General features: G+C 37.8%; 1 protein-coding gene across 2 annotated transcripts in view; it reads right to left on the bottom strand.

Moving 5' to 3' along the window:
- Positions 1-1,068: 1,068 nt before the first annotated feature.
- The window catches only part of ZNF608 (zinc finger protein 608), a 113,614-nt gene continuing 99,556 nt past the window's right edge, over positions 1,069-15,126 (bottom strand). The window contains exons 3-9 of one of the 2 annotated variants that reach the window (XM_063295281.1): positions 13,566-13,653; positions 10,031-12,458; positions 5,602-6,016; positions 4,946-5,118; positions 3,499-3,652; positions 1,904-1,985; positions 1,069-1,291 (exon numbers count right to left, since the gene is read on the bottom strand). In XM_063295281.1, coding sequence (XP_063151351.1) covers positions 1,285-1,291; positions 1,904-1,985; positions 3,499-3,652; positions 4,946-5,118; positions 5,602-6,016; positions 10,031-12,458; positions 13,566-13,653 — 3,347 coding nt within the window. In that variant the 3' untranslated portion in view covers positions 1,069-1,284. Of the gene's footprint in view, positions 1,292-1,899; positions 1,986-3,498; positions 3,653-4,945; positions 5,119-5,601; positions 6,017-10,030; positions 12,459-13,565; positions 13,654-15,126 lie in introns of those variants that run through there. The other variant, XM_063295282.1, reaches the window with a different exon arrangement.

Raw genomic sequence — 15,126 nt, 5'->3', positions numbered from 1 at the left:
AGTCCATGTTACACCGTATTTCAGAAAGGAAGAGACAAAAGATAGGGTTTGAACTTCCTCTGTATCCTGTGCTAGAATTTCCTTTCCCAAATTCTGATCAGGAGTTCTTATATAAATATGAGAAGATGCTCTCAATGATTTTTTAATAACCATGTGACACCAGAAAATACAAAAAACAGCATTTTTTTTTAATTCTGATTGCCAAATTATTTAAGGCAAGTATAAAAATGAAAGCATTCAATATACATCTTACATAAAATAAACTAGATTACAGCATAAAACAAGTAACGAGGCAATGGCATTAAAGTCTCTCTTCTAAAACGGTATAATTGTAAACATTAAAAAAAAGACTGCAGGACTATTCAAGTAATAGAACAATCACAGACGTCTTCTGGTATGCAGGCTATTGGGTTATTTGCCATTCAAGATTATAAAAAAAGACATTTCATTATTCACAGATGCTCATTATTTTCCCATTTTAAAATCTATACATTATGTACAACACAGTTTTTGTGGTACTGGCAAGCCCATGCCTTCCAAATGTATATTTTTCACAATACACAATTACAATGAAACAGTTAAACAGTAACATTTTACACTGATGCATCTTAATAGGAGCCACCAAATAGACATCTAAATTGTACCAAAGTGTCATCGTCGTCATCACAGTTAGCCTCTATTGAGGTTGTGGGCAATATTAGAAGAGTATGCAAGTTTCAGGCACACAGATACATAACATTAGTTATTTACAATTTTATAAAAAGGAAGAAGGGAAGAAAAAAAAGGAACAAACAACCTTTTGTGGATAACGCTTTCTAAACAAGACAAATACACTTCCTTTCATTTCATAAGTTGTCTGGTTTACAACTTAGTATCAGACTCTTTGTATGAGCCTAATTACAGATACAAAAAAGTAAAGAATGTATATATATATATATATATATACACACACACACACACACACACACACAAGCATATATATATACATATAAGCATATATATATAAGCATATATATATACATATAAGCATATATATATAAGCATATATATATATATATATATATATATATATATATATATATATATAAACAAACAAACAAACAGAAGTCTAAATACAGCAACATTTGTTACTCTGAGATAAAAATCTGCAATTTACAAAAATGAAATGACTGGTTTTTGCCTGCCATTAAGGCATTTCAAATTAACACCATGGAACTGATGTCTGTAATAAAGCGCTTATTTTCATGTGATCCAGTCACATGATGATGTATATTTCCAGATTTATCACTCTCTGAAAAGAAACAAAAAACAAGAGATCCTTTTAGAACACTGTATTTCTAATTCTTTAAAATCAACAATCTCAATAAGTGAGGAAAAAAATACTGTTGTGCTATAGCAAACTAGACAGATATTTAATTCTTTGTTAATGAATGTGCATTTAATTATATATAGGGTTCCCATTTACTTAGAACAGTTGAATACTAATCCTGTTTAAATGCAGATACTTTATTTAAAAATAAATGCTATCTCAAGGTGCCCATATTTCTTACAGATTTACGAGAACATCAAAAAGATGAACATACGTGTACACACACACACACACACACACACACACACACAGAGCTAAAATCATACTCTGTGGAAATCAAAATGACTTGCTGTTACATGATGGACAAGGTATGTTCACTTTTTCAGAAGAACACAGTCTGCTTCAGTGATCAATTAACTACGCTATGGTAACAGCTCCATGGAAAATGTTATGATGAGTAGAATAATGCTCTCATTAAACGGAGAAAGCATCTTCCCTACAAAGACTGACTCAAACTATAGCACAATTTTTCCCCTTCCTTCCTTCCTTCCTTCCTTCCTATTAAGATAGCTGAGTGTAATTCACAATATTTACCTTCTTTGTGCAGGAAACATACCAGATGCAGATGCCTGAGCAGCCACCTGCTGAGTAGCAACAAGGGCAGCAGAGGTCAGCCCTGGAGAAAAGGTGAAACGGTATATCTCAGGACATGTGTGCTGGTACTCACAAAAGTCGACAACAGCTACAGACCTCCGTATTAACAAGACATGAATCACAACAGCACCATTATATTTTCTGCAGAAGGCATACCTAATTACTGCAAGCAAGCTGGAGAAATCCCTGCCTGGCTACTCTAACCAGCATGCCTTTTCAAGATTCTACCTAATAGGCATTTTATAAGAAAAGAAGGCATTCTGCCTTATTGTATTATTTTCCAAGTGCTGCACTGCATGGTGCTAAATGGCTTGCATTGAATTCCTGAATAGGAAGCTCAGTAGAAATAATAGGCACCAGGAAACAACAAGAATCAAAAGTCACAGTGAGTTACAGCAACGACGTTATAGCTACTCGAAACATAATACTTGCATAATAGCTATCGTTTTAGTGTTTTTCCTTCTGAATGCATATAATATATCCCATAAGGCATATGGAACCACTGAACTGCAGTCAGCACTTTACACAAAAGAGAAACTGACAGGGCACTAAATGAACATAACGAGTTAACACTTTTTCAGCTACAAACATGATAGAAGCTCTTTGGGGCAGGTAAGAAAAATAGCCGTTCAATATTAGTAGAGCACAGGGACACAGCAAAAAAGATACTTTTCTGCTGCTTACTATTAACTACCTCCAGTAATATACTAATTAATAAAAACAGTCTTAGTTCTGAAAGTATATGAACTAAAGGACTAATAGAGGTCTCGCTCTTGAATGCTACTGTCTTTCTGCCTTCTCCCATTTTTAAAAAAGTTTCATATGAATCTATTCATATTGCTTACCTATTCTCTGGATAAAAATCCTTTGGATTTTTAAAATCAATTTAATATAAGTTCACACTGTTACCTGAAATACCCATAATAAGCTATTTGGCTTATTAGCAGCAGAATCCTAATGATACCTACTCAGTAGCAAGCCACATTGACCTCAACAGACTTTACTCCCTATCAATACTAGAATAAGGTGTTTTGGAAGAAGAAAGACCTTTCCGCTGGCAGGAAACTGGCTGAACCCCCAAGATCTGCTAGCAGAAGTGTTTTATTAGCTACAGTATGCTGGCAAAAGAGCTGAATAAGGAGAACAGGAAGAATGAACAAACCAAGTTATGATATATCCAAACCTCATCAAGATTAATGGCATGCTTGCAATGCCACCACAGAGTTAGGTAAGGCTGAAAGCAATATTTGAATCCATGGAAGCTCCAACACAACACAACGCACACACACACACACTCCAATTGCGTAATTACCTCACCTTCCTACAGCCACACAGAGATCTGGAAATAGCACACTTTCAGTCAGCCCACTGCCACCCTATGGCCATTTGAGCCAGTTTGGCTGGCTTTAAGACTGCATTCCTATACCCATATCATGGCAATAACTCCCACTGAACAGTGAGTTGTATCAACAATGTGGTAGCTACCGAAAACATGTATATTTATAACAGATAGCAATGGGAAAGCTGATATTCACCTTGAAATGGGTCATATTGACCTGGAATTAGTGGGTAGCCCATTCCAACATGTGTGTGGTGATGTGTATGAAGATGTCGTTGGCTGAAGGGGGAATGACGATCTCGCTCCCTTTCGGCTTCTCTCTCACGTTCAGTTGTAGATTTTTCCACAGGCTGACAACAAAACATATTGGGAAAATTAATGGATGATTCCATATTTCTCTAGATGTGAGCTACTTGGGCTCCAGTTGATTCTAGTACCTCAAATCTGTCCAGCTGGGTGGCAGCATCTAGCCAACCTTGCCATGTTAAAAGCTAAGCATGGTTAAATCAAGTTAGCTCTTCCACCAAAGAATCCCAGACTCTAACTGAGATTGGGAAGAAAACAAAACAAAACAAAAACCACTTCTGTACTGCTGCCAAGAAAACTACATGGAGATATCCATTAAGTTTATTTACTTATAGCATTTATCCCCTCAACTGACTATAATTCTAGGCAATGTACAACATTTGTCAGTTATCAGGAAATGAGCATGACTCAAAGAAGACTTTACATTTTACCACTCATCTGAACTATTGACACCTTGTACCACCTTGCTCCTGGGTTATTCTAGTTTACTCTGCTAACAAAAGCAACACCCGGCTGGCTTGAAAAGCAAGACAACTGTTTAAATCAAACATTAGGGTGAAGAGCTTTTGTTACAGCAATTAAAGTTGCTCCAATTTATCTAAAAAACCCACCGAATTGTTGGTTTTAGGTGATGATATTAAAAACAAAAACAAAGGAGAAGTGCAAAGGCTTTACTGCATTCCTTATTCTGATTAGTGTATGGAGACTTATTTTAGCTTTCTTTCTGTAATAAGAGAAAATAAAATGTAACAGAAAATACAATGCAGTTAAAATTAGGTCCATGCCTCTTTAATTTTGGTTCCTGAAGGAAAGCTCAAAACAACTTATACCATGATTAGTTCTCAAGTACGAAAATTCTTTGTATCATGCAACACACTGTGATAGTTCTGAATATTTGAATTTCTATACTTCCACCCAAGTAAGTGCACACTGACTGTAAAAGGTTTTGTTCTGCGCATAAAGATACCCTCAGCGTACACTTTTGTTTAAGGTTATGTAAACCTCACCGCTGTATCATATCATCTTTGGAGAAACAGTCTTCCTCAGTTCATTAACATTACCTCTATCAACTATCATCATCTAAATTCTCCTATAATTACTGATACTACAATATTAGCATCTATAAATGACTGCAAGCAGCACTATTTCTGGCAGGGGATAGTGAAAAGGTGGAAACAGGTAATTGTTTAGAGGTGTTTGGAAGGTCTGATGACAAAGCCTTTTGAATTTATGATTATCCCAATTCTCTTTAGGTATATATACCAATTGAAGTTAACTCTCTTACTCCTCCAATTATCTCAATTTATGTAATACTTTACGAACAAGATGTATCTTACCACAGGTGACTTGCTGCGATACTGGTTGGCATGCTGCTGCAACAAATCCAGTGCTTTAGATTCAGTGGTTGATTTTACGCTGATACTAGGGCTGGTATTGACTTTTTCCACCTCTTCTCTCCCAGACATCTTTCCATAAACAGGATAATGAAATCCTGGTGAGAGATAGGCCCCTGCAGATAAACAATGAATGTACTCTCAAGTTACTGTTTACAATTGGGGATAAGGCAATTTCAAATGCATCAAATGGATATTACAAAAATTGTATTCAAGGGATTAGATTTCTCTTGCCAAACCTGGCTACTTCAACCTAGCAAATGAAAGTTATAGAGAGGGTTGAACTCACTGCCATTTCAAACATTTAGGGCCCTTAAGTGAAAGAAGTAATAACTGTAATGGTTCTGAGAATAAATGCTTAGAATATTTTCATAGGCAAACAACTGTCTGTCAGTGTAATGGCTCAGAAGAATGCCTCTGGATGTGGAAACTGTATTTGTAAATGCTGATAGTTCATAAAAAATAACAACATATGTTAAATTTACTTTACTCCTAGACCTTTGCAAAACGAATTGAATCTATGAAGCTTCTAATTTTCCTTTGCTACTAACAGGGAATGTCAAAACTGATGGGCCTATTTAGCTTAATTCGGTACATACCTGGATAACTATGCATGAGAACAGGAGAAACAGCACGGTATGCAGGATTAGGATCATACATCTGTGGGTAAGGGTAAGCATGCAAGTACTGTATATATGACTGATGCTGAGTCATTGGAGAGGAAACCGCCACTCTAGCACCTCGGGATTCCTTCCAATTTACAGGAGTCTTTTGATCATCATTTTTTATCTTGTTCTCCTCCAGTGGTTGGGAATCAGAACGCTTCATCTCCTTAGGCTCTTCTTTAATGCTGTTTAATGAGACTGGAAGGCTAGAGAAGGAAGCTTCTTTATTAGGTGTTTTTCTGGGGCTATCTTCTTTTAACTTTTTTTCACGATCCAGTTCTTCTGCTTTCTGCTGATCAAGATATTTTGGCTGATATACATAATGATGCCATGTTCTTGTATCTGGGTCCTGACAGGAAAGAAGAAAAAAATAAAATAAACCAACTCATTTTTAATGTACACTCTAAAAGAAGAACTTATACCACATTGGTCTAGAGAACGGAGTCAGAAAAGCCAAGAGTGGTATTGGGAAAAAATAGTAGGTACTATGTCCAAAGTCCACCTGAATATATATTTGGCTGACTGAATTTCTACTAAATCCACACCCCACATAAACAAGAAAAGGGAGAGGGGACTGCAGCTTGCATTAAATGCAATGTATTGAAAATACTATTGTTAACTTGCTGAACTCTGTGTTGGGATTGTGGGCATCTCTTCAACATTGTAGTATTGCTGGAATTTGGATGTGACATAACTCAGCTTCACTTCTTCTCTGCTTCTTTCACTGGCATCTCACTCTGTTCTCCTGGCAGCTCTCTCTTGCAGTTACTGAGCAGAAAATAGTTTCAAGTCAGCAGAAATGCCTCACTAACTCCTTTCAGCTGGCCTTTTGCTTTTTTTTTTTTAAAGCTAGGAATGTAATCTTAGCCCCTATCTAAATTTCACAAGGTAGAAGTCATTTTGTGATGTCACATACTGTTTTTGAGACTTTCATAAGCTGAAAAAGGACTAATGTTCTGCAACGCAAGAGGCTACAGTTTGCCACAGAGAAGTCCCGTCTGCCTCAGGAAAATAACAAGCTTGCAATTTTTAAAGACAGTTGTGGACAGGAATGTGTAGCAATAACATTTCATGAAAAATTATATACAAAAAATATTGCTTTAATCAAATGTAAATGAATTTCACTACCTTAAAAGATGAAATACATAATATGTAACATTTAAAGATACAAGTGTAGTCTTGGTTTTATTTATGAAATATGTAAACATAGATCTCAATTTTATCCAAGTAATAATATAATCCATTTTGAAGGGAGAAATAGTGTGCTGCTTCCTAAGTAAGCTAAAATATATCTTAAGGTTGTTGGGTTTTTTTTTGCTGAGGAATGTTTTGCAATAGAAACTGTCAACATTAAACTACAGGTAGACCTCGACTTATGACAATTCATTTAGCAACTATCTGAAGTTACAACAGCACTGGAAAAAGTGAGTTACAACTAATTCTCACATTTAAGATCATCACAGCGTTCCTGCGGTCACGTGATCAGAATCTGGGCACTTGGCAACCAGCATGTATTTAAGATGGCTGCAGCACCCCAGGGTCACATGATCACCATTTGCAACCTTCCCAGCCAGCTTCCGAAAAGCAAAATCAAAGGGGAACTGCGTGATTCACTTAACAACCACCACACAAAATGTAAAATTTGGTGCGGTCACGTGATGCCTCGCTCAACGAGTGCACTGCTTAACGATGACTTTTCCAGTTCCTATTGTGGTCGTAAGTCAATGTCAATGTAAACAATACAAAGTTTTTACTAACTGGCTTAGCCTGGATGTAGAAAGACTGGTCACAATTCTAATAAATTATGACAAGTCCCACAAACCAACTGAGTTATGTTTATGCTTTTTGCCCAGCAGTCCCCATGTCTGCCTTTTGAAACTGAAACAGTTTACTTGTGCCACTGAAATTTACTGTGCAACAGAGACAGGTATGAGAGTGCCCAGCTGTGGGAAACATGTAAAGGAGCTCTTTGGATAAGGGCCTGTCATGCAGAAACAGAATTTCACACTTAGTGAGAAAAGTGGAAAAAAATAAACAAACACCCTTATAAGTTAATTAAGGAATAGCAGTAGTATATGTGAATATTCAATTACTGTACACATTATACGATGAAGGTATTAAACAGTATGCTATCTTTATATATAGTAACCAGCAATCTTACATGGAGCTTGATTATGCATGCACAAGAGAAGACTGCAAATATTTTTTCCAGTTGTAGACAAGATTAACTATTCTTAATCTACTATTATTTAATAACTAAATCCATTCCAACAAACAATGGGTTGGATCCAGACTTCGAATATACCCTTTTAAATTATTGAAAACTAAGCCCTGTTGATTTTAATGGGCCTCCTCCTTTAAGTCTGAATCTAATTCAATCCCTGAAAATATTAATTTTTTTTTTCCTGGACTTTCATATCTCCAAACTGAGGAACAAGTTGTGTAATTCTGAAGATTATGGCTTCTGTCTTTTATCATACCATCTTGTCTTATTGTTACCAAATCACTTTTTTTAAAATTACTCCAATCTCATGAATTAGAACTTACAATATTTTACATTTTACCAAACACAATGTAAATAAACTGAAATTACATAAGCATCTCAGAAAACATACATTTGACAAGATTCTAACTTATCAACTAGGATAAGCTTCATGATTGTACTTACATACTATATATTATTGCAGTAGAAGTCAGCAGATATTCCCATATGTGGGATTTTTTAAAAAAATCAGGAACTTCTTAGTTCTAGCTCAGAAATTTGTGTCTTCAGGTCAGTCTTAACTCTCAGTAACTGCCTGCACAAGTTTTCTTGGCTACATTTTTGGGGAAGTGATTGGCCATTGCCTTCTTCCTACGGCTGAGAAAGCGTTAACTGGCCCAAAATCACGCAGCTGACTTTGTGCCTAAGCCGGAACTAGAAGCCATGGTCTCCTGGTTTCTAGCCTGGTACCTTTAACCACTACACCAAACTGGCTCTCTAGTTCTGCTGAACAGGGAACTTTTGGTTGAAAATTCTAGTCTGGCACCGGACAAAGTTAGGCACAATCGTGATCAGTATGCCTTGCAAACAGATATAAGTTGATTCCTCTTAGTGTATGTTTTTGGTCTATTCTTTAATTTTATATTATTTTAATATAATTTTTTTCCATATAACTATATAGCTTTTAAATAGTGGGATAAATATGAATTCATTCATTTGTTTGTTTGTTTGTTCATTCATTCATTCAAACATCAATAAAATGTTTCAAACTGGTGTGTGTGTGTGGGGGGGGTTATGGCTATAGATCTTGCTGTGTAATATAAAAGTTAAGATTTATGATGTCCAGCAGTGACTAGCTGAGTAAGTTTTATTTATATTTACCCTGTCCAATAAAAAGTTAAGACTCTCCCTCTCATATTTGAAAATATTTGCAAAGCATAACATTACAACATACTTAAGATTATGTCCCTATTTGCTGATTTATTGATATAATAAGCCAAATTACATAATGAGATTCACATCTGCCACTTGAGGTAAGACAGGGATTCTCAAATTTTGCCATAAACCTATCAAATAATAAATCCTCCCCATGAATGCTGCTGCTATTACTACTATGTATACACATGTAAGTGGTTTCTGGAAGCATTCTATTTTCCTCAATTATGGGTGGCTTTTTACACTGTAATTTAGAAGTTTCAGATGCCAACTCCCAACATTCCCAGCTAGTTGGCTGGGAATTATGGGGTCTGAACTCCTTCCCATACCTGGAAGAAAGCCAATTGGGGGCTGGCCACCAGAAATTTGGAATGCCCCTTCAATTTGCTTGCAAACAGAAGGAGAATTTAACATAACAAGTTGACTAAGAAAAGAAGAGTTCTGGCAGAGCATAAGGGGAAAAGCATGCAAAGAATCTCACTATTCCAAATTGAAGGCAGAGCAGGGGTCCACAGGGTTTAGAAATATCCTTAGACTTCAAAAGCTAAATGACTCAATTACTCCATTCTACCTTGCTCTCATGTGCCTTGCACACTCCACAGATAATTATTGGCCATGAACCTTGGAAGAGTAGGGAAATGACCACTAAGTGTTCAGACAAGTCCTTGAAGTTGTCATCATTTCTATCTTTACAAATACAAACTCAGTACAAAACGTCAAGGGGGTAACTTCTTTTAACATTGGGCTTGGTTGTGGAGATCATACTGCTACTATCCTAAAATCTAGATGAGAGCATAGCAACTAATCTTATTTGAGAAACCAAGAAAAAAATCCACATAAGCTGCACAATCCTTGACAGAAGTATTTGCAATTAAATCGCCAAAAGATTACAGCCTAAAGTCCTAGAATCTCGGCTTAGAATAATTCCCCCCACCCCTATCTCACCTGTTTAAACCTTGTAGTAGGATCTACTCCAGTTTGTTTCATAGAATCCATAACAGATTTCATTTCCACAGCCTCCTTTATAAGCTGGTGGTTTTCCATTTGTTTTGCTTTGAAGCTATCGGACTGAATCTGTTGCTGATGATTCGAAAGAATCTGCGATTTGCTTGTCTCTTCAGTTTTATTAGGGACTGATGACCCTATTTTAGTGTTGTTTTTACTGGTCTCAGAAGCTGAAGGTGCTTTTGAGATTGTAGCAGAGGGTATGTTTTTCAGCTTGTCATCTTTTCCCAGGTCTTTCAGGGGGAGCTCATTTTTCCTTTCACACTCTCTCCCACTTTGAGCCACTTTCTGCTCTGCTAATCTCTGATCTTCATAATATTTTTCATACTGCTGCCTATAAGCAGGATTAGAGGCCATTAAGGACTTTTGGTCCATGTAAAGCCCATAAGCATACTGGCCATAGTAAAGTGACTGGGCAAGTGCAGGATGCCTCTGAGTTATTACGGACTGGTGTTGAGGCTGCAAATTAGTAGGACCGGCTTCACTTTTTTTGGAGTCTGTAGGCTCTGCCTTGTCTTTTTTCTCAGCCTCTTCCTCAGTCTCCTTTTTGATCTTCATTCCCTGGGGGTTATTGCTGCTGTTCCCAGCTGCGGGGGTGCTGACCTGTCCAGAGTGCATGTAGCTTGGAGAATAATAAGGATCGTAGCCATGGTAATAAGGAGAATGAGCCTCTTTTACTTGGGGTAATTGTACTGGGGTTGAAGAATGTCCTTTTCCAACACTGTCCTTATTAGAAATAATATCTGAAGGAGAGCTGGCCTTTGACCTCACACCCTCTGACCTGCTGTCAGAACCACCATCGTCTGCAGCATCGGAGATATCAGAGTAAGCGGGACTGTTGGTTTTAGCAGCAGCACCCTCTGCCCCATTCTGTGTCAACACATGCAGTGGCGCCACTGAAGACTGCCCATTCACCAAAGGGCTGCATTCCATTCTGGAGGAGCTCCCTATAGAAGGGCTGGGGGCATTGTCTGTGAAAGTGTAAACCTTATCAGCTTCAGCCTTAATGCTTGCCATCCTGCTCTCCTGAGACTCTGACAGTCCATTAGCTAACACTTCATTCTTGCTGAGATGTTCCTTTAAAAAATGCCCCGTAATCTCTTTCCCAGACCCCTTGGTGTCTTCTAATTTTCCCAACTTCAAATCAACTTTAGGACTCCCAGTCTCCTTGCTTTCCTTGTCCTTCAGTTTTCTCTTCTCTTTTTTCTTTTTGTCTTTGAGTAATGTGAGAGCTGGACTGACGGTGCTCGGCTCTCCCATGATTGTGGGCTTTGGTTGAATAGGCTTTAGCGGAGGGCTCTTTGGTGTAGCCTGCACAACAGTTGTTGTCAGGGAGGGCAATCCTGATATTGACCCGGTGGTGGTGGTTGTAAAGGCTGCCGTGGGGATAGCTATTAACTGAGGTGGTGTTGGAGCTGGAGCTGGTGCAATGGGTCTGGCAGTCTTCAGCTTAGACAGATTTTTATCTACTTTGCAGTTATTGGTTTTTTTGCCTTTGTCTTTTTCTCCTCCGTTTTTCTTGTCTATTAGCCCTTCAGCTTCCAGCTTGGGCATTTCACTGGCCAAACTGTTTTCTGCCACCGAACAGTTTTCCAGAGTCACTGTCATATTGGAAATAACCGGGAGGCTGTTCAGTTCACTGTTCAAGCCCCTCTTTTTGCCAGAATTCCTGCCATTGTGGGCCTGTTCCCGCTTCCCCTTTGGTGTTCCAGGGGTACTGAGGGCACAAGGGGACAAGGGCCCCTTCAGCTGATCAAAATGTGATAAACTTGTGCTTGGGTCACTGCATTCAAGTGCCACATTGCTGAGGGCTTCCTCACAGTCTGAAATTTTGTCTTCACTGTCAGGCTCAAATTCCAGTTTGTTTTCTGGGTCCAAATGTGCATGAGCCTGATGATACCTCAACCCATTAATGTGCTTGTATTTTTTGTTGCAGTTAGGATGGGGGCAATCAATCAACACTGGAGAAGAGCAGCCTTGGTCTAAAAAAGTAGTCTCTGGCTTCCCTTGGGGAGTGGTGGGAGTGCTTCTAGAATTGGTACGCACACGCTTTCCAGATTTGTTGTCCTCTGAACTAGAATTCAAGTCCAGCTCCATGGGTGGCTTGTTTTTCCTTTTATTGTTGGACAAAGGGCTAATTTTCACGTCCTCCATGGCACAGTTGGGGGGTGTCCTGCGGCCACTAGAATTAAGGCTGCCCCGTCTTCCTTTTCCATTGGCACCACCTCTGTTCTTGTTCTGTAGTCCTCGGGACTCTGTAAAGTTAATGTCAGTCCCAGGTGCAGCCACAGCTGCTGCAGACCTTGCTCGCTTTCCTCTGCCCCGACCTCCTCGCATTTCCAGGTCACTTGTTGGCGATTCACAAAACCTGTAATAAATAAAATCAAGTATCAGAATTGGGTACATGGGAGAAAATCAAACCAAATCAATTCTAATAAAAACTGGCTCAAAGGCATATCAAACCAGCATACTGTATATGGCACACAGACCAAAAAAAAAAAATAAAAAATCAGTAGTGTACAGAAAGGAGGAGGAGGAGGAGGAGGAGATTTCCATTACGTCATCTAAAATTAAGAAAGGGAGAAGGATAAGCCATGCAAGTCTTGCACAAGGTGATTTATTTGCTTATTTCTTACAAAGTATTTCTTGTTTTTTAAAGGATTTAACAGCAGAACAAACCATATAAACAAAAGCAGTAAAGTGAAATAACATCAGAAACAAATAAAAAGATAAACAATATAAAGCTGTAAACAACATAAAATTGTTAATTAACGCCATAGCGTTTTCTCCTTTCCTTTCCCCTTAAAATGCTAGAATCAGACTTAGTAGATGTGGGAGAAAGCAGGAGAAGCATTTCCCATTTTCACTCACTGAATATTGGATTTCATTCAATGGTCCTTATTTAAGAAGATTCATTCATTCAGCTAAGGGTTGGGCAAATCAGCCTACAGGTGGCACAACAGATCTTATCTTGTGGCCCTTCTAAATCACGGTGCTGAAATTCAATAGCAAAACCACCAATTTTGATGGCAAGATCTGCCTGCTTGCTAAAATAAGAGCCAAAATACATGCATTAAAATACTGGCAAGACTTACTGCTCCAACTCTGACTCTTCAACCTCTTTAAAACGGGTACGTTCTGCAGCCCTTGGAGGAGTGGGGTATGTACAATGCCTAATTAAAAACAGACTGCTGCATCTGGTCCAACTGGTTGGCACTTGGACTCTTTGGAAGGTGGAGGTATCAATTACATATCCTGTCCTCCTGATCTTAAGCCATGAGAGGGAGTGCCTAAAACATGAGCTCATTTGCAACACTAATAAACAATTTCTCCTGCATGGCCTACTTCTCTTCTCACATATGGTTTCATTTATATGAAATGCAATTTTTTTAAAAAAAATTATCTGTCTAGTTCTCATGCCAGAATGTGGATTAGAAAGCAGGAAAAAAAAATACAGATCACCCTAACTACTTACCTGGGAGGAGCCCAATCGTGTTTTGTGCAATCAAGCAACGTTCCAACGTAGGTTTTATTCCTCCAAGTAACATTAACAACTAGGACACCTGCAGATGAAAAAGAAACAAGCATGGTTGATGAGAATAATGATTTTTGGACTTTGTTTAGAAATAATTTTTAAAAAACAGCTAAATTCTCATTTGCTTTTGCATATTGTGGTTTACCAACTTCCTCTTGATTGGCTTCGGTGACTTCCATTTAAAACCCAGAGGACAATGTATGTGCAAGACAAAGAATGAGAGAGTAATCAAGATACAAATGTGAGACGGAAATGTTTTTTGTTATGTCCTGCTGTAAAAAGGCAACAGCCATCTCTTAATTTTTGCTATTATTTATTTTCTATCCTACCTTTATTATTTTTATAAATAACTCAAGGCGGCAAACATACTTAACGTTCCTTCCTCCTCTTATTTTCCCCACAACAACAACCCTGTGAGGTGAGTTGGGCTGAGAGAGTGTGACTGGCCCAAGGTCACCCAGCCGGCTTTCATGTCTAAGCAGGAACTAGAACTCTCAGTCACCTGGATTCTAGTCTGGTACCTTAACCATTAGACCAAACTGCATAATTATTGTTGCTCGCTAGTGAAATTAAAACTGAGTACCAGTAACTAGTACACAAAGCATTAGGTGGCATGGACAATTTGGCTTCTTTTCAGAGAGTACAGTAAAAGAGTTTATTTATTTGAAATTATGCCTACTTTAAAGATACAACATGAAATATAAATACTATACTGTAGAATTAATATCCCTAAATATTACTTATTGACTACTATTGGATGCTCTTAATTTTTCTGAACCATAGCCAGGCATTCCTTCCAAGTATGAAAAATTAGAAAAATTGAATTAGAAATACTTTCCAGTATTTAACAAAAAGCAAACTAAAAAGCAGTATGTCAATAACTATTCTTTATTAAACACAGAAAAGCTTATCAGATTTCTCTTCAGTACTGTTCCCTCAAATAAAGACAATTTATAACAATTAGGCTTGTGGACAATACCTTTATTCCATCAGATGTGGAAGATATACACACACAATTAATTCTGTTTCCATAATATTAAAAGACATGGTAAAAAAAGGCCCAGAGCAACAATATTACTTAGTTGTAAAGAAATTCATTCTAAATATTTAGCACCAATTGGCACCAAGTTTTTTTCTCATGCTATACTTTTGTGTATTCTAGCTACAATTCCAGCTTTTAAACTGAGAAATAATGTATAAATAAATAAATAATGAAGCCCTGCCTCATGTTTCTAGCTTGTTGGCTCAATTTACGTCACCGGTGTAATTTCTAATTTGCATTCAACCTTTTCCCCAGACCAGAACATCAATGTAAAGAAAACATGTAACCTGCAACTTATTTCCTCAGGGTCCTTTTAACAGCAGGAAAGTATTTTGAAATGCTATTAGCTAAAGTACTAAGGAAGAAGGGATTTCCTTTAAGCATTTTCAACAGCATATCAGAGGGGGGGAAATGGTTCCCTGCATGGTTTTAGTGTGTTATTGTAAATGACAGAAGGCC

Source organism: Candoia aspera, chromosome 2, assembly GCF_035149785.1.
Source record: "Candoia aspera isolate rCanAsp1 chromosome 2, rCanAsp1.hap2, whole genome shotgun sequence".
Lineage (NCBI taxonomy): Eukaryota > Metazoa > Chordata > Lepidosauria > Squamata > Boidae > Candoia > Candoia aspera.
This window is presented reverse-complemented; position numbering and strand designations above follow the sequence as displayed.